Here is a 20,154-nt window from a genome sequence, read left to right on the forward strand (position 1 = left end):
GATGGAAGCTGATCAAGGAGAGATTCAACCTAGAAGTAAGGGGTGGGGGGATCTCCAACAATCAACCAATGGAACAGTTTGCCTTTGGAAGTTGTGGGAGTTTGATCACTGGAAGCTTTCAAGAAGAGGTTGGACTGCCATTTGTCCGAAATGGTGTAGGGTCTCCTGCTGGGGTGGGGGGTTGGACTAGATGACCTACAAGGTCCCTTCCAATTCTGTTAAGATGAAATCTGAAATCACAAGAGTGTTCCAGAATCTTTTCTTCTTTATGTTCAGGAAATCAACATCACTTCCTTGGTTAAAGTATTGATACAACACTTAAGCTTCATTCAGATCATAATTCTTGAAGGAAAATATTGAGAATTGAATTTCCTTTCAGTAGGACTGGAACATGAAGTAAAGGAACATCAAAAGCAAATGTGAAACTCTGGTATATGCATTTCTAGTTTTGGAAAGAGCATGGTACTGAAAAAGTACTACTAGATTGCATCCCCCTTCAGAATTACTTCTTCTTTTCACTTAATCAATGTAGTATCAATTATGAGCCAATCTATCTTCTACTGATAATGAGGAATAGAAATAATTCCAATCAAATTATTAGAATATAAGGATAATTTCATATATGCATGTGATTCTAACTTAACAAGATCAAAAAAATAATTATCTATGAAGAATAAGAGATTTGTGAAGACATTTTAAAAGAAAAAATAAAATAAAAACTTTTACAAAAAAAAAAGATTTGTGAAGACATTTCATGTACAGATTTGGTGATTTATAATTTGGCTTGTGAAAGGCATCCCAGTCTCCCAACAGTCTTACTCCATAGGTATTTCTTTTTTAAAAAAAGAATTTTATTGGTTTTTAAACATTTTTGGGGAAAGATAAAAGGGTACATAGAAAATTTTGGCAGCTCCCACGCTAGTGGTAGAAATCCCTCCAAATCTCACAATTTTTACAATATTAAAAACAACGTATAAAAGATAAGCAAAAACAGAATCTTATTCTACATTGTATCAATCATTTGTTCAATCATATTTTCCTTTGTCACTTTCTAGTATATCAACAATTACAAATATTTCAAATACTTTTATTTTTGTGACTTGAGCCTTTTCGATATTACTCCATAGGTATTTCTTGATCCTCACATAGATGTTTCAGTGATTTTGGCTTTTGTTTTTAGCAGCATGAAATCTTAGGAAATACTTCATATAAGGATATCAGTTTTGCCTTTTCTTTGGGACAGTAGGGATTATATATTCCCAGAATGCATTTAGCTTCTTCTCCCAGCAGGTCAGAGGCTAGAGTGCTCTACTATTGAGGAAAGATGTGGTTGGTCTCTTCTTTACTCATCAACTTGATCTGTATTTTGCTTTTAAGACTGTTACTCCTGCCTCAATGTCTTATTTCCTGCCATGGTAGCATAGTGGTTAGAGTGCAGGTTAGAATGCAGTACTGCAGGCTACTTTTCAGTTGAAATATCACCAGGCTCAGCTTTCCATCCTTCTGAGGCGAGAGGGTTGGGGGCAATAGGCTGACTCTTTAAACCGCTTAGAGAGGGCTGTAAAACACCGTGGAGCAGTATTATAAGTCTAATAGCCATTGCTGTAGAACATTACTCCTAAAAAATCTCCTTCATTGATAGTACAGCAATAAAAAGCAATGTGAGAGTCCTTAAAAGAAGGATCAGAGTGGAGGTGATGGTAGGCCAGTTCCACTTTCTCAAATAAATAAAACTGGGAAGAGGAGAGGTCTTCTAGGAAAAGAAGCTATCGCTCAGAGTAGACCCATAACATGGGGAACTTAGCAAATAAACCAAAAGTGCTTTATACAACAACTTCACTGAAACAGCTTTCAGGGAAAAACCAGCATAGAAATGGAAATTGTTCTGAATAAACCATAAACTCCAAGTGTAATTAGGAAAGTGGATGAGCAAGGCCAGGGAGCATTTTGCAGGAGATGGGCACCTGAGTTTGCCTAAGCAAGAATGGAGGGGGAGTAGGCTGAAGTGAAGCAAACCAGAGTCACCACTATTCACACCGCCAGGCATCCATTCAGTTTGTCATGGGTCAGAGAACAGACTGCCTTTTAAAAAAAAATACAGAAACCTCTTCGGAGAGATCCCGAGGAGAAATGAGCTGTTGCCGTAATATGCAGGGGTGGGGCGGGAAATGACTTTGTAAGAGGTGGATCCTTCTGGAAAGCTACCCTTTCACCCAAATAAGCCATGTGCGTCCTTCGGGCAGTCTTCTGACACCTTCCTTTTACTTGGACATCCCCTAATTCCCTGGAAACCCTCCCTCTCCCCATCCTCCAGGTCCAGATTGTGATCCTGCCGCTGCCATCCTAGCGATGCCTGCTTGGCGTGTCAGCCAGAGCGCTCTGCCTGCAGCATCCTCTACAAAGAAAGGAGGGGAGGATCCTGAGAACCATGCTTCTGCCGGCGAAAGGCAGCAGGAGTCCGAAGGAGGCTGGGCGATAGCGAGGATGCTAAGAAAAAACCCAGTCGCTTTGCTCCTACCGGGGCTTAAGGATTTACAGCACCGAATCGGGCCTAATAGGCAGCAGCAGGAAAGACGGCCTCGCTCCCCAGGGGAAGAGTTGATGGCCCTGTGCGGGCCTTAAGATCTTGTACAGGAGACCTGAATCTTATTCCCGCTCCAGGCCAGCTCAACCCGGCCCAGCGCTCTGCGGCTCCGCTTTTGCGTTCGCAGCCCGACTCTTGTTACCCTGAGGCACCCGAGCGCGAGGTGGACGTGGCGGGGGCCCTACTGGGCTCCGCATTTCAGCGCACTCGAGCGTTGCTGGAGCGGAAGCTTCTGCCGAGGAGGACAAGGGCTTCACGCGGCCCTTATTCGCCGAGCAGGCAGCTCTTGGCCAGATGCCAGAAGCTTACTCCTCCCCGCCGCGCCCTGAAGTGCCCTGAAGTGCAGTAAAACTCCCGAGAATTTAGACCCGGATGTGGCAGGCACGATCCAGCCAAGTCTGCCTTTTCTGAAGGGAGCAATCCACTTACAATTCCAGCTCCTCGTTCAAGGGCATTAAACGCTATACGAGCACGAGGGAGCAACTTAATGACATTTACCGTTTGAGGGTTTTACCACCCGTGTGTGTGCGGGGGTGTGGGTGAGTGTGATGAAGGAAATCCTCCCAGAGTCCGGCCTATTCTTCTTTTACTCCAAAGAAAGCCAATCCCGCGGAGTTCAGCGAAGCTTTTGCTTCAGCCAAAACTCGATCTACAATCTGGAAAGACGAATGCATGCCAAGTACAGCTACGAGGGAATAATTCCCAGCGCTCAAAAAGGAACTTGGTTAGGCATATTCAGGGGAACGGAATAGATCTGAATTAAAATCGGGCTAACTTATGAGTAGAGATGATTAGCAGTTAGGATTGGTTTCCCCTATATCCAGGGGGCCAGGCTCCAACATGGGCAACTCCTGTACGTTTGCCAGTTCGCTCCCTAGGCGGGCCGGTCGTGGGCCTGGCACTGTATTTATGGAAGCAGCAGACAAGACCACAAGAACATGGTTGACTCTCGCTGTGCGTCCCAGGCTTGGCTGGGACCCAGAACCCTAGCTAGCTCGCCAGCTCGGGATCCCAGCCAAAGCAGCCAGCTGAGGGGTACTGCTGCAGCTTTCCTATTGATGCATGCTTTGCCGTTGCTGCTTTCCGCCCCTCCCTTCGTTCCCCAGCAATGCAGAAGCGCCTCCGCTCCGAGCCCCCTCGCTTCGCAGGGGATGATGGATCGTGCCTGGCGGGGGTGATTTGGTGTTGATCGCACATTATCGCTGGCAGGTTGGACTGGTTGCTGATGAACTGCTTCCACCAGCGACGCGTGCCCGCACAACCCTAAAGAGAAGAATATAGAGAAAGCTGCTCTCGCTGTTTTTCTGTTGTAGCTCTTTCTCGTGAGTGTGACTTAGCACGTCTAGGACAGAGATGGGCACCGCATTTAATCCCATACTCAAGAGAAAATTGCCTTTGGGTCTGCCAGGGGTCGGGATCTGAGGAACCTCCCGTATGTGTCGCTTTCTGTTTCCATCATCGCCAGTTTCGGGAGTCCGAGCTCTAAAAGAGAATTCCGATACCATCGATTCCAACGTAACTCCAACGCCTTCCTAGGAGAAAAACATTTGCCATTACACCCGGTTCGGCCGACTTGCCCCCTCCGCCCACGCCTCAATGTTGGATTTCTTCAGCATCAAGAAATTCTCGGTGTCCTTCGCTGGGAGCGTCTGCTGCTGGCGCTGTGGAAATTCCCACTATCACATCCTTCTCCCAGATCCCTGGTACGATTTTACCGCCCTCGCTGGTGTCGCTGAAAAATGAGCAGGATTAGGGATTGACAGCCTGGCACCTCTGCTGCCTACTAGACGGAAAACCCAGTCTTGCCAATAGCACGTTTCTAGTTAGACTGGAAAATAAACAGTCCAAACATATCCAAGACCCAGCGCAATGTTTATTATGATCAAAGGCTCCCTGGCAGGGATCCCTCTCGCCAGATGCTCCCAACACATTGGAAGGAAGATTAGCCACTGCCTTCCAATATCAGGTTAGCCACCGTGCACTGGTTTGTATGAATGTGGTTCAGAAACAGACCCGTTTCTCTGGAATGAAAAACAAGGCTTATGACTCATCCCCGAGAAACAATTGAGTTTTGGTCAAGAATTCGAAGTTGAACAAATTATGGCTCAGCACAAGATGTGAATTCAAAAAATGACCCTTTCATTTCTTCCGATATAAACAAACAACTGAATACCATGGCAATCCCTTTCTTTCACTTTAGTCACAGAATAGCGGCCCTCCCTTATTTTTAGCCTGTGCTTTAAATAATATTTGATCCAGCCTTCTTTAAAATAGCTGGTTTTTTCCTGCTCAATCTGAGGGAGAGTATAATTGTGTACATTTCCTTCTCCTTTATCCCATCCGTTCTGGGTAGACCTACTAGATCTGTTTTATAGAGATCTGGATATTGGCAAAGAGAGATAAATTTCAGTTTCTTTGCAGCGACCCAGGATTGGTTGCCAAACAAGGCTCGGGTGCTTCTAAGTAGGATTTGGAAAAGGGACCCTTGAGGATTGATAATCGAAACATTCAACTGGAGTTTTACATCTTAGACCTGGAAATTTTATTGATGTGATTGGACATGCTACATGAAGCAATAGTTGAGTCTAAGAGGAAGTGTCTCTGTTATGAGAGAGGCAGGAATTCATCAACAAATTCCCCCCTTAAAACACACACACACACACACACACACACACACACAGAGGGAGGGAGAGGGGGAGAGCGAGAACGCGCAGCTAAGATCTCAATGGATCAGAACAATCTATCTGTAGGCAAGAAGTTAAGCAGGAATCTCTAGGGCCAAGTTACGAGGAAGATCCCTGCTTCCTCGGTCTTTGCTGTCTTATGAAGGCAGCACGGAATCAAACGATCGCTGCTCTTCTTACTGCTGTGCTAATCCAAATATAAGCTTCCCGAGATGCCCAGACTGAAAGAATTGGTTCCACATACAATGAAAACAGAGAGATTCGAATATTTTCTAAGTTCCACTTAGGTAACCCTCCCCCCAAGACCCCGTTTGGGGTGAAGCTAATGGCGTGTGTATAGAAATTACGTGGAATGTGCGAAAGAGCAGCACACGCTCCAAAGATGAATGTTTCGATTATCAATCCTCAGGGGTCCCTTTTCCAAATCCTATTTAGAGGCACCCGCGCCTTGTTTGGCAACCAATCCTGCGGACATGCTTGGGACTTGGGTTTGGAAGATGGAGATAAGTTCTTGGACTTCAGCACGAGTGCGATCGACCCCACAGGACTGCGCAGGCGCTGGCAGTTGCCCTGAGCCTCCGCTCTCCGTAAAGACCTTTGGAATGAATGGCGCTGGCGGGAGCGGTGCTGGGCGTACTGGACCCTCTTGGAGCAGGTTAGTGGATACAGAGGAGGCGTGAGTCTGCCAGAAGCAGGCGGATCGAAGCAGAGAAGGTTAACCCCTGGGCTGCCGAGCACCGCCAATCCGCAGCTCGCTCAGCCATGAGCTTTCTCCCCTCAGTCCAGGCTGTCCTCTTGGCTGCTGGTGTCAAACCTAGAGGCTGTTGAATAGGGAGGACAGGGGGACCTTCCACCATCCCTCTTGGCTAGGAGAGGGCGCCGGGCAAGCATGGTAGGCGGTTCCCAACTCTCTGGGGTTAACTCCTCCCTGCAGGTTCAATTCGCTAAGGATTATTTTCTGTTTAGAAATCGGAGAAGCGAGGACTGTTGACAGGGAAGCTTTTCCTCTGGAGAGCTCAACAGCTGCTCTCGGGCAGGCAGCGCCTTGAAATCTATTTAAAGGGAGAGAAAGGGGAGGAGAACAAAGCGGAGATGGAAGAAGCCGGGAAGACAACCGGAGCTCAGGGGTGGGGGGTGGAGTGCAGCTACGAAGCGCTGCTTAGCTGTGAGCCCCGAGCTCACATTTGTACATGCGATCGATGGCAAGGATAATCCTGGTGAGCTGCAGACCTTCGCCTTCTTTGCCCCACCTTCTCATTCCAAGGAAGAGAAGAAGGCGGTAATGGTAATGAAGGATGTCTGTCTCACAATCACGTTCTCTGTTTAATAATAGTAAAAAATTAAATTAAAAAAAACACAGGAAAAGGGGGAAATCCCAAACTGAGTAAAATGGGTCGATTTACTCCCTACGTCGTTCACAAGTGAAGTGAAATCCAAAATCTTAAATTGAAGCAATCTGCCCTGGCTTGGTAACTGGCTGCTTGTGATTATGGCTTTGATTATAGAATAGCATATTTTCCAAAGGAGTGAATTTAGGGCGTGTTTTGTAAGACTAAAACGATTGAACTGGGATCAGTCCGATGGACGAAAACATATGCACGCTTAACGGTAATCAAAGCCCTCTGGATTGGGGAGATGCCCCGGTATTTTTTACTAGATGTCCTAGCGCTGTGCTATTCCGGATAAAACCCGAACTGCCTCAACCATTCCAAGGCAAAATATTTGAATGTGGTTTTTGTGGGAAACCCTGATATTGAGCCCCAAGCCTTGAGATAATCAGCATAAATCCATTATTTCGATCCAACTGGCCTATGAATCTTTTCCAACAGAATGTACCGTAGCGCCGACATTTATCACTAATTTATACTTGACCTATCCTTTACTCTTGAAGTAAGCATGGCGAGGGAAGGGAAACGGTTCTTAAATTGGTGTCACACAATATAAATAGTGCAGTCTTGTCTTGGATAGGACTACAGCCTTATCCGTGAAGCCCACCCCTTTTCCTCACCTAGACAAAACCTTCTGAGATGTCAATACATAGCAAGATAATTCTCCAAAGCAACTAAACCTGATCAGGCAGGCCTTTTTGCATGCCTCCTGGTATTAAGGGTTGAGTTTCTTCATTCCTAGTGGATTGGTGAAGATCTTCGACTATTCTCTAGGATGGGCATCTGTGTCCCACGTGACTGGTGTCAACTCACCCAGTTGGGTTACAGGGTGGATTACTGGGTCTATCATGCACACACCCGCCTTGGCCTCTCAAAGAATAGTTTACGCACGTGGTCCGCATTTGCAGAGTAACAGCCTGTTTCCTTTCGCTGCAGGCAAGCAGGCAGGGAGAGGGAGGGAGGGAGCAAAGAGGCTCCGGATCAGAGGAGGCCGAACCCAAGCCCCAAGGGCCTTGTGCACACACCGCGGCCTTCACCACAAGCGGATCTCGGTCTCTCCGTTGGGCTGCGTCTCGGGCAACCTGCTCCGCCAGCGCAGCATGCAGATGTCCCAGCACGTTCCAAAGACCCTGCTGCGGCTGCGAACTAATCGGAGCTCCTCCAGCTTCCTTTCAAGCTATCCTTTGTGCGTCGGCCCCTCCGAAGCAATGGCGGGGGGAGGAAGTGGGAGCTCAGTGCCTCCCTCTCCGCTGCATTGAGGGAAGGTGAGATCTGCTCAGGGAGAGGAAAGGAGAGTCAAAGCTTGCGTTTATCAGCCAAAATAGAGGTTTTCAGGTGAGCACGGGGAGAGCAAGAAGGATCGTAATTGTTCCTATCAGCTGGACCTAGAGTCACAGCTAATTTTAAAATATAATCCCCCCCCCCAATAAATGGTTAGCTGCAACTTTGCTTTCAACCAACAGTGATTGGAAGCTGCAGTTCAGAACATAGTTATATCCAGGAAAATGTCCCACCCCACCCCCACCCCATTTCCAAGCCAGTATACTGAACAGTGCTATCTCAACAGTAGAACGGGTTACCAGGATTGATAATACCAGGTTGCATATCTGGCACCATATTATATGGAATGCAAGGTATATGGAATAATTTGAATGCAGCAAGGTTGAGCTGATTTTTCTGAACTAAGGTCCATGGAAATCAATGAGATATGAGTTTCTCCTAGCTAGCAGATTTGCACTGAGTGAGTAGAAGACAACTCATGATCATGTGCTTGTTCTTCTGAATCACACATTAATGGCATGCACCCACCCCATAAAAAGACATTTAATTTCCAATAAAGTGGCACTTTTTATTTAAAAAGAAATTAATTTCAAATTGATATTGCTACTTTTTTTCAAAATGATGAACTGTTTTCCTCAGTTTATCATTCAATATTAAACAACTTTTCAGTTCGCCAATGACCATGAAACAATATTTATCAAGGCTTAGTTTAAGAGCTGAGCGAAGAGTATGGGCCAATCCATAGTAGAATCATGCCTTCTTTTTCCTGCTACAGAAGCCTGTTTCCTGCATATAATAAAATGCCAGCATAAACAATCTCTACAACTAGTTTTGAATTTAGAATAGTTTTTTTTTTCCAGCAGGGAATCTGCCAGCCAGGAGTTCTCATTCCTTTGCCCTGAAGTGGCTGGTTGTTTGCATAAACTGCTTTACAAGAGAAGAATGGCATCAGGGGGTAAGATTGCTGTTTAAGCACAATCATTCTACTGCACAGATTTTTCAGTCAGCCAGGGCCCAAATGCAGCACTCACTGAAGATCCCTGAAAGTAGTAGGTTGTTTCTGAAATAGAAGTCATAATCAGAGCTGAAAAGCTGAGAAGGTATACCCAGTTGGGTGTCATATTATTGTCATCACTATTGTGACTTATTTCTCATAAATGAAGTTACCATTTGCTTGTTTGTGCTTGGTATCTAGAGTGACAAAGACATTTTGATGGAAATGATAATGATAATAGCAACAGTGGTGCTGCAGCAAAGCTATGTTGCATTTCATGTACTCACTGATTTTATTTAGTGTACTCTTAAGAATCCCCCCAGCAGTTCTGTAACATTAGATGAGGTATAGTGCTCTGCAGATATTAATTGCTACCTTTCCACTATATAATTTGTTGAACACCCAACTGAGTGGATGCAGAATCTCAAAAACCTCACTCCTCCAGCAACACCAGTCCAGTGATTGCATTGACTATAGCAGCCTGTTTGTTGGTATCTCTTTGAAGTCAGAGGCCTTCCTCAAAAGTTATGCACTTTCCCTGCCCACGTTGCCTTCTCTTGGCCTAGTCTTGCCATGCTGATTGCCCTTTCCTTTCTGACCACTGATTAGCCAGTGGGAGCCCCCCTCCCAGCTCCATCTCTTCAGCTTGTCTTCTCTGCTCTGTTAAGAAACCCCCTTTGCACCAGTTCTGCTCTGCTTTCCTATGAAACCCTCTTTTCTCTACCCTGGCTTTTTAAAAGTGAAGGCTTGTTGTATTCTCCCATACAGAAGCCCAAGGTTTCCCCTCACAAACAATGCTTACATTCAGCCTATACAGCTCCCTTCTGTGGGACTCTGGCAAAGAGAAGTACCATTCTTTATAGTTTGTGACAAAGAAATTGCAGCCCAACGGGACTAAGGGAGGCTTGCAAATTGGGCTTTTGCAGAATCAGAGGCTGAGATCTGCAAGCCACTGTCTTAAACACAATGGGCTCTGCCTGGAAAAAGAGGGCTCTTGAAATTACTTAAGCTGGCCTATCTGATGGGAATGCTTCTAACAGCATGAACCACCCAACCTCCTAAGAGGAAATGCACCCATCTGGAGTGGTTCGATCATGCAGTCCTTGAAATCCATGGGTCTTTTTCCCAAGATTTTGGTTGCGATGGGAATATCTTGGTTCAAATCACCTTATTGTATAGTAAAACACAAGGATTCTGTAGTTAATCAGTGGATCATTAAGATTCAAAGTATCCTGGTTTGTTGATGATTTTCTTCAGATATCTGGGGCTTATTTTTACATTATTTACCTTATTTTGGGGGGAGAAAAGGGCAGATTAATTTTTGGATGGAATGTTTTTTCTCAAATGATAAAAGTATGTATCATTTCATCAAAACTGGACCTGCATGCTTTGTACATATTAGCCAGTTTAAGTTAATGGAAAACCCAAATGGACAGAATTTATTTGTGATGTTTGACTGTGAAAATAAAGCTGATCATAATTCTGGTGGTAAGGATATTAAGAATATTTCTAATTTAAACAAGATCAGGTCATATCTTTTTGATAGATTTTATTTACAATTCAAGTTAAAGTTGTTAAACTATAAAATAGCACAAGTGCAAGGAGACATAATGGCATGTCTCTTAGGCTTATGTCTGTTATATTGTTCAGCAAAAATAATACTTATAGAGTTATAATACAGTTCAAGGTTCATCAAGGCCTATTTTGTTGGGCCAAATTCTTCAATGTGTTTCATGAAATCGTGCTTTCTCCCAAGTCTTCCTGTGTCCCATTCACCGTCTGATTGTATGTGTGTGATATTTTCAGAACTACCACTTATAGCAACTGACTTATGATTTTAGGTCTTTCCACCAAGAACCCATGGATTGCACCAATCACCTTTTGGGGTCACCTGGGGCAACTGTGGCTGGCCCTGAGTGCCTCCTGTTATGCTGAGGGCTCAGGGCAAGTGAGCTTGGAGGCCAAAGGTTAAAGGTCTTGGCCTTTGACTGGATGTATTGAGGCAGATATTGGAGGATTTAACACTTGGGTCACTGAGTTGCAGCACAGCAGCAGCCACAAAATGGTAAGAGGGAGCTTGGAAATGTTTCTAGTTAGTTCATTAGGAAAAAGCCCTCCCTCCCCACTCCCCTCATCCACCCCCTTATAGTGGGCACATTGGAAAGAGAAAGCACTTAATGGACTGGTTGAATGGGAACTGTTCCCCCCTCAGGGGAACAGGGGAGGTGTGTATGTGCCTCTATATCAAATTTACAACAGATATGAGCAAAGCACAAGGAATGGATATAAGTATGCCATGAGAAGTTCCCTTGTATGGACTGATGAGGCTGGGGGAGGGGGAAGGTCTGTACTTTAGTACTCCTGCTTAAGTAAAATCTAATACACAGGAAGTGGCCTTGGGCTTCAAATGGCCTGGGCTAGCAAAACCATGTGGTAGTATTGTAATCCAAGAGGCAGCAGAAGGTTGAAATGTCCAGATAAAATATGCCTTTTGTCATGTAGAGGTTACTTTGTGTTGCACTCCTCCTAAAACTCAGGTCATTTAGCCAGAATCTTCCTTAACCAGCCAGGAAGTTTTTCTCTTTCTCAGCAGACTGTATTTGGCCTTGGCACTCAGCGGAGGGAGGCTGAAATACCCAGAAAGTTTTTCCTTCCTCTTCCCTGCCTTGTAGTTTCACTTTCTGCTGGTCCTCCAGCAACTGGTCTTGGGGCATTATTTCTATATTTTGAGAAGACCCGAGTTCTCTGTGGCAATCCCTTTTCTCTCAACCAGAGATGTAAACCCAGCTTGTAGAGAAGCAGAAAAAGCAAGGTCAGAGGAGGCTCCTCTGCTGCTGACTTTTAATCTCTCCCCCATCCTAAAGGCATTACCACACAAATCATAACTATGTTACCTTCTTGCCCAAAAGTGCTCAAGCTTGGATTTAAATAGGTGTAAAATGGCAGCCACTTTCACTGGGCTGTTGCACAAATTGTATTCTGGCATAATATCTTTGGGTAGGCCATGGGACCATTAAAGAATAACAATGAACGAGGGGCACCACCACTGCTGGGGAGAGAGCTCTAGGAAATTATAGGTGATGTGGATGGATGTCCATGAGCTGGCGTCTCGGGAATAGGATCCTTCCTTTCTTCCTTCTTTCCTTCCTTCCTCCCTTCCCTCCCTCCCTCCCGCCCTCTCTCTTTGTTTCTCTCTTTCGCTCTCATGATGACGGACCGCATGCTTGCTGGCTGTTACATGCAAGGCATAGCTGTAAAAGCCGAGAATGTAAATAGTTGCCTACGCATCGAAATGTTAATATGAAGGCAGAGCGCCGTGCGTTTGACAGCCTTTGGCAACTGAAGAAAATGCAGCACGACATTTGGAGAGCAATGGATTCGGAATGGAAAAGTTGGTTGCCTGCGAATCGCAGTTAAGCCTCTGATTTAAACCAGCGGACGTGTGGTTCTCAATCGATTTTAAAAGTCTCTCCTTGAGGGAGATGGGCGATCTGAAAACATGAAATTGAAATAAGTAAAATGTTTGAAACAGCGGAGTTTACTGTATCCTCGGAATTCAGAAAGAAGTTGTACAAGAAGGCATGAAGGCCAGGCGTGACTTAGGTCAGTTCTTCGCGAGTGGAAGTTCGGAGACTACAGAATTCATCTTACGCTTCCCGGCTGCCTGTTTGCCCGGGACATATCGCGCCTGCGCACAGATCCCCTGAGGAACGCCTGTTCAGGAAGCGTGCCCTGAGCTTTCCCTGCCGCCCTGAGCAGCCTCTCCGGCATCTCGTTCCAGTAAGGCATAATGCCACATTAATATGAAACGGCTTGCTATACAAAAAGGCGTTGCTAATTAGGAAATTGATGGGAAGGGGGTAGGGGGCAGCGCTTTGTATGAGCTGCCTGTTGGGAAGATGGAACTGACAATTCCCCTTGTTCTGGGGCTTCCCAGCTTTACAAAGTTTTAGAGGCTTAAAAAAAAATCAACAAGAATCTGGACGTGCAGATGGAAGACCCAAGGCCGCTCTAACAGCTGCTATGCTCTGCAGTTTGCCAGCTATGCCCCTTTTGAGTCCCCCTACTTGGATCTGAGTAGGTATCACTCTAGCCACTCCAGCAAAATTCTAAGGCCTAGTTCTTGCTGAGCTAGAAAAGCATAGCCAGGAATTTTTATATTGCCAAGGACGGTCTTACATTGTTGGATACCTCACCCTTGCCATTAAAACAAAATATTCACTGGAAATGGAAATCTCAACGTGCCATAGAAACCCCTTGTTTTGGATAGAGTTTTTGATGTACAGTAACCAGATCTGTGTGTGTTTGTGTGTGTGTGTGTGTCCCTCCCTCCCTCTCTCTCATAACATTCCCTCCCCTAAAGTTCTGTAGTCTAAGGTCAGGTTTTCTCTCTTAGTGAGGGAGGGAGTTTATCAGATTCTCTGGTCATTTTGAAAATTGGACATCCCATCTGCTTAATATGTTGCATGTCAGATTCTGTTATGTTTTCTTTCTGCCGCTTTCATCTGACCTTCTCTCTTGACCTCAACTTGCAAAATAAATAGAAGAAATTTCACTCCTGTATTTGAAGAACATAGTCCTCACATCTATAGGGATGTGTTTGAATTTTAATTGGCTATATGTCATTGATTTCTGCAACTATAAATTGGCCTGAGTAAAAGCACATTCATGTCTGTGGATTGGTTTAAATCAGTGCAATGATAATCAAAATTTTAGAATAATGCAAGAATATGTTAAAAGAAATACAAAATACAAATACATTCAAAGTTGCATAGAATTAGGCTTTATAACCTCTTAGGGTTCAACTTCAGCTAGTATATTTATATATTTCATAACTTTTTATATGCTAATGTGTACAGGCAGTCCTCAACTTACAACAGTTCATTTAGTGATCATTGAAGTTACAACAGCATTGAAAAAAGTAATGTATGACCGATTTCAGTTACGATCTTTGCAGCATCCCCATGATCATGTGATCAAAATTCAGGTGCTTGGCAATTGGTTCATATTCATGACTGTTGCTGTGTCCAAAGGTCATGTGATCAACTTTTGCAACCTTCTGACAAGCAAAGTCAATGGTGACACCAGATTTACTTAACAACCGAGTTACTAACTTGTCAACTGCAGTGATTCACTTAACAATTGTGGCAAAAAAGTTCATAAAATGGGGCAAAACTCACTTAACAAATGTCTCACTTAACAACAGAAATTTGAGGCTCAGTTGTGATCATAGGTCAAGGACTACCTGTATATGGCTACTAAATATACTGTATGTCATATTGGTTCTATAGAGCTTTCTCCAAAGAAGGAGGCAGGCTTACTTTTTTATTATATCTGTCAGGAGAAATTTTGGTTAAACTTTTTAGAAGGAAGTCATGGTAACAGTGGAATAACTATTAATTACATTGTTTAGAAAATGTTTAGTTTCAGCTGATCTACAAAAACTGTTCAATAAAATGTCAAATAGTAGATATTTAATTATTAAGGGTTCCTTCTACCAATGGTTTTCACTTACTGACTGCCTTGTTCAGCAACTATTTGAAGTTACAACAGTGTAAAAAAATCTAGCTGCGTGACCAATTCTCACATTTATGACCATTACAAAGTCCTATGGTTACATCACCATTTGTCTGATTCACAACTGACTTGCATTTGTGACAAATAGAATTATTAAAGCAGGTAGAATTAAATCATGGCCATGTGAGGTTTTGCTTAATAACCAAAGGGCAAGTGAGATTGCAAGCCCATTGTGGTTACATGATTTTCCATTTGGTGACCATGGACTTAGTGATGGGCTTGCTGGGTCTACCTGTGGTTGGAGTTGTGGTAAGGACTATCTCTGTTATGAAATGCTTTACAAGTTGACAATTAGTACATGTAAGTACTTAAATTTGCTATGAGAATTCTAGACACCTTTTGCCTGTAAAATGTTTTATAATGTGCATTATTATTGTTTTGGTATTATGATTTAATTTCCATTTGGGATCCATCTAGAGAACTTTGGGGAAAGGTCACATAGAAAAATATATTTGTATATACAAAAATCGGTGCATTGCTTTCTTTATAAGGAAAGTTATTTTTCATGCTTGAAATATTTATCCTCAGAATTTTGTTTTAGCAATGTATTTACCCTCTAAAATCTAAATAATTGCTTCTGCACAGCTTGATTACACACACACACACACACTCACTATCATCTATCTATCTATCTATCTATCTCTATATCTATCTCTATCTCTAAACTCATATAACTCATGGCAGTGAAAATATTTAATATTCCTGCCTCCTATTTTCAACTCAACAGCAACCCTGTAAAAAATGAGTTGTGCAATGAACATTCAGTGAAAGAAAATTCCAATGTATCTAACTGTATATAACATTTTCAATATGGGATATAAGATTGGCAAATGTATGTATATAGCTTTGAAAGTAGCCCTATATACTTGTATTTTCCAGATATTATAAACCATGGTTTTATTTCATCATAATTTTATGCTTGTCTTTATCAGTGCAAAACGGGTGTTCCAAATGCACACACTACACAGATTGGAAAAAACTAGTGAAAATAGATTTTAAAAGAATAGCATAAGATTGTCTAGTAGCCTAGAAAAATTCCTGGATTCTTGAATGGGCTCAGTCATTTCTGCTGAGGTATCTGAATGGATCTAATTTCTGACTTATTACCATTCTGACCTGAATTTGAGTCAGACAATCAACCATTTGACAAACTAGTTTTCTTTCACAGCTATTTTGGTTCAGGTTCTCATCCACCTCTTCCAGTCCTCCTTGTTCACCCCATAGCCCTTGCTTAATATTTTCCTGCCTTCCAGGAATCCTTTTCTTTGTCCTATCTACCATTCTGCTCAGCTAGATTGAATAAAGAACATGTAGGCTGCGGGGTATCCCTTCCTTGGATTGATTATCCAGATCAGATGCCCATAATGAAGACTTTGGGCTGCCAAAAACCCTATTATGAAATCCACTAATAAATCTGCAAATGTACTGTTTTGAGAGCTTGTGCCTTACACTTTACTTTTGCAATCTGTCTTGCATTTTGCTAAGACTCATTTTGAATGTTAAGGAACTTTTAGGAAAATTCACATGAGGTTGAGTTGGGTGCAGCAATTCCTCCTTCCTCATATCCCAGTTTGTTCAGCCTTGGGTATTAAAGCTGTCAAATAGCAATGGGTCTCTAATTTCAACAGCAGAATTTGATGGCATTCAGCTGGGAAAGAGGAAAAGAGCTGTTCCCTGGGTAAGGCTAGAAACAAGAAGATAATGAAAGGGACCATTTAAACAATCCAGGCTTCAGTAATGTGGTTCCTTCGGCAGACAGATCGTAATCTACAATGTGGCATCTTAGTTGCTTTCTTCCCAGACAACACCTCAGCAGGTGGCAGCACCTGGCTCAAGTTGTCTAAGTTCAAATGCTAAGAAGGGTCTAGCTTGCTTTAAAACTTGGACGGGATTCTTCCAGAAAATAACAAGGCTTGAAGTAAAAAAAACAAAAACCTCTAAATTAGGAGAAGGCAGCGACAAGTAACCTCTATGCTTCGCTGCCGAAGAAACTCTACCGATCTTTCACGAAGAAGTCAACGATTGAAACTTTCTTAACCCTAAAACACTTTATGCAGCATAACTCCTTAAAAAGCACACCTGCTGCCTGGTAATCCTAAACCACCGTTGTTTACTTAACCATAGAAGTATTTAATGTGTGTTGACTTAACAGAAACCGCTTTCCAAGTTTGCTCGCTTCGAATCCGGCGCTCTGCTCTGCCGAGAGGAGGCTGAGCTCGCTCAGCGCTTTCATTCCCCGGCCCTCCATGTTGGTTGCCGTCCTCCCGCTCGAGGGTGGCGGCGCTTCTCGGCTGTCTGGCTTTAGCCTGCCTCGCCGGCTCAGCGCCTCCCGGCTTGGCCAGTTGGGCCCTGGAACGAACGCGGCTGTGTTGAGTGTTGAGATGCACCGCAAAGACAGAGCTACTGTCGCGCTTCGCCTGTTATCAGTTTAATTCCGCGGCCACCAGCGGAGGCGGTGCGGCAGGGAAACACAAAGAGGGGAGGGGAGGGGAGGGAGCAAGCGAGCGTCGAGGCAGGCAGAGAGCGAACGAGGAAACAACAGTGGCGGCGGGGGTGGTGGTGGAGAAGAAAGGAAGGAAAACCCGGGCGGGAGTGGGGGAGGAGGGAGCGATCTGGCAGCTTCTAGGGAAGGGGGAAGGATTGGATTCCAGCCGGGAGGTTTATCACCTCGTCCTTGATTGCACCGGAGACTAGGCTGAAAAAAGTTGAACCTTCCTCACCCGCCTTGCAGCTGCCCGGGTGGCAGAGCATCCGCTTTTAGCGAGCTGCAGGCTGGCGATCCTCCGGCACGAAACGACTGGCTGCTCCCCTTCTGCTGAGAATAGCGCTTAGCCGTTCATGCATCATGTGTGTCAAATAAATGCCTGATTGAGGCCCTCAGTGGAGGAATTAGCTCGCCTAGTGCTGCAAATGAACAAGAGGCAGGAAAGCAGAGGGGAAAGTGCTGAGGCATCCTTGTTTCGCCGTTTATCCACGTATACCCCAGGCTTTTTTATTGCTCCTGTGCTGTTGCCTTCTCTGCTTCCCACTCCTCCAGATGCATTCCTTTCCACTCTTCCCCCACAAACAGGGGGAGGGGGACAGAAAGACAGCTGGGTCACAGGAGCCTCAAACGAGGCTGAACGACAAGCTCCGTCAGAGCGCTCAGTTTAATTAAACCTAACAGCATTCCCGCGGTGCTCTCTCGGAGACGGAACGTTCCGGCCCGGCTCCATTCACCACCACCCGTTCCCTATCCCTTGCGCCTATCCCTTGAGCCCAGACATTATAGGGATTCTCGTGGTCCTCGTGACATTGCTTTCATCTCATCCCAGTCCATGAAAGAGCCGGGTTAACGCCTCCTTAAGTCGTGTTTTCCACTTATTCGGCCACCGTCAAGGGCAGCATGTAAAATCTATTAGGCTTCGGGTCCTTCCCCGTTGCTGAGGTGGTGTTATCAACTTCAGCTGGCAGAAAATTCTGCCTCTTGACTTCCTTTCAAGGTAATGGGTGACAAAGGCTAACAAATCTCACATTCCTTGGAGCTGACCTAGCATGTTGCCAGAAAAAGAGGGACCCCCCCCCCCTTTTAACACTAGTACAGCTAAGGATGACTCAAGCCTCAGAGCACTTCCCCGCTGCTGAGCTGATGTGCTGTCCATTAGGCATTAGGGTAGCTTGGATTCAAAGAAAAAAAAGAAAATTGCTTGGGAACATAAAAGCTTCCCTAGAATATGTGACCGAATATCAGACCATTTAGAGGGCCTTGTCAAAACACATAGTCAAGGTTGTGCTTGTGTGTTCAGAGACTATTTAGCAGCTGATCGGCTAATATGTTTCGTTTCTTCGTGTCAGATGGCAGAAAAGCACTTTGCCATGCCAGCACTCCGGATGTGAACAGCAGCACCTGGAGCTTGTGCCCTTGCAGCTATCTGAAGCTGCTCTTCCCATTCTCCCTGTAAAAATGTCAGATTTCTAAGGCAACTCTCCAGCGATCTGCTTTTTTCTTTTAGGAATGCGGACAGATCACCGCGCCAAACCCTAAGTTAACTTATTTGATAAATGGGGGAGGGGGGAGACGGAGAGGAAGGATAAAGGAAAAAGGCGAGGAGGTGGAAGCAGGAAATTGCTTTAGGCTACTATCTGTGTTTCGGATTTCAGCCCTGGCTGACATATCTGGCTGAATGCCAGAGTCCTGCAAATGGAAAATCAGGTGGTGCTGAGACAGAAAGGGAGGAGGAAGTGGGGCGCGGGTGTGTAGCCGATGTACTCTATTGGCAAAAGGACCAGACGACCGCCAATTCCAGCTTTATCTCCATCTCCCCTGACCACAGCGGCGGTTGCTAGTCCGCCTCACCATGCAACAGAGAGTCTTCCTCTAGTAGCGTGGGCATCTTCCACAATCTGCTTGGGGCAGACATTAGAGCTTCCGAAAAGCTGCCGATCGCTGCCATCGTGTTCAACTGCACGCGGGCGGAGGCTCCTAGATCGGTGTTGCTCTCTCTACTGTGCTCAGCAGTTGCTCGGCACCTGGGTCAGATCCCCTCCCCTCCGATTTCTCTGCTTTCCTCTCCGCCTCCACCGCCTAGAGCAGGATTGCCGCGGTTGCATTTTTAGGCTCAGTGCAGATCTCAGAGACTTGGCTGATTTTGTCCACCTCGGTATTTAAAGCTTAACTTCTTGCGAATCCTTGAAGCCCTAAAGAGACAAACCCCGATCTGCACTTCTCAATAGCCTGGAGAAAATGAGTCCAGCTGCTCCTGTTCTCAAGCGCCTTATAACAGAATCCCATACAGCAAGTAAAGGATACATACCCTTGCTCTTTGCTATTGTGTACAATAAATGCATCTTTTGAAAGGGCTGGTATTAAACTGTAGACATCGGGGTAAGACAAGAAAGAGTTTGACAGTGCAACCTTGGGCTTAACGGCAGGGGGAAAAGCAGAGCGGATTTACTTCCAAGCAGGTGGGCCTCAAGTTGCAGTCTTATGGGGGGTGCAGCAGGCCCTACCCGCGATTCGATTGCTGGCGACCTTTGAAATGACCTCACCAGGGAAGATACACTGGCCAGGAATACTCACCAATCTCCGGGGCTTAAGTGCAGCTGAATTCCAGAGCTCTGCTCAGTGCCAATGAAAATTGATCGCCCTCTTGAAGGTGCAAGGCTGTAAGCTGTGCGTCTCACAGGAGAGAACAGCTGTTTCCTGAAGGTCTCCATTGGGCAGCTTTCCTGTCATGACCACACTCTCTCAGCTTAGGTAGAGCCATATGGGTAAAAAGGGACAGAATCTCCTTACACAAGTGATGTCAGATTGTTAGATGAAAGCAATCTCTTAGGGATTTAAGTTACAATGACCCATCAACTGGGCTGAAATAAGTTAAGGGTATTTATTATCATGTTTACCATAGTTAGCTTAAATGTGGAAAATAGCTGGTTCTTCTGGTAACTTTACTGCTACCGGTAGTTCATTCCCAAACCAGGTTTAACCACACATTGTCCCTGGCTCATTCTGAGAAATAAGTTTGAAAATTCACCCATTGATTGACTTTTCCCTTCTGAAGGAGCAAGCTTCTTTGAGTGCTTTCCTGAGTAGTTCACCTCCACCCCCACAAGACTGAAAGAAATGCTAATTTCTGCTGCTCAAGGAAGAAGCAAAGCTTGTTTTGC

General features: G+C 44.8%; 1 protein-coding gene across 3 annotated transcripts in view; it reads left to right on the forward strand.

Moving 5' to 3' along the window:
• Positions 1–5,735: 5,735 nt before the first annotated feature.
• LOC309391775 (uncharacterized protein) overlaps positions 5,736–20,154 on the forward strand; it is a 61,476-nt gene continuing 47,057 nt past the window's right edge. The window contains exons 1-2 of one of the 3 annotated variants that reach the window (XM_081952501.1): positions 5,736–5,923; positions 8,798–8,892. In XM_081952501.1, coding sequence (XP_081808627.1) covers positions 5,742–5,923; positions 8,798–8,892 — 277 coding nt within the window. In that variant the 5' untranslated portion in view covers positions 5,736–5,741. Of the gene's footprint in view, positions 5,924–7,734; positions 7,992–8,797; positions 8,893–20,154 lie in introns of those variants that run through there. The other 2 variants (XR_014175331.1, XR_014175332.1) reach the window with 2 other exon arrangements.

The sequence above is a fragment of the Natrix helvetica genome (assembly GCF_964273705.1).
Source record: "Natrix helvetica genome assembly, chromosome: 4".
In the NCBI taxonomy this organism is placed as follows: Eukaryota; Metazoa; Chordata; class Lepidosauria; order Squamata; family Natricidae; genus Natrix; species Natrix helvetica.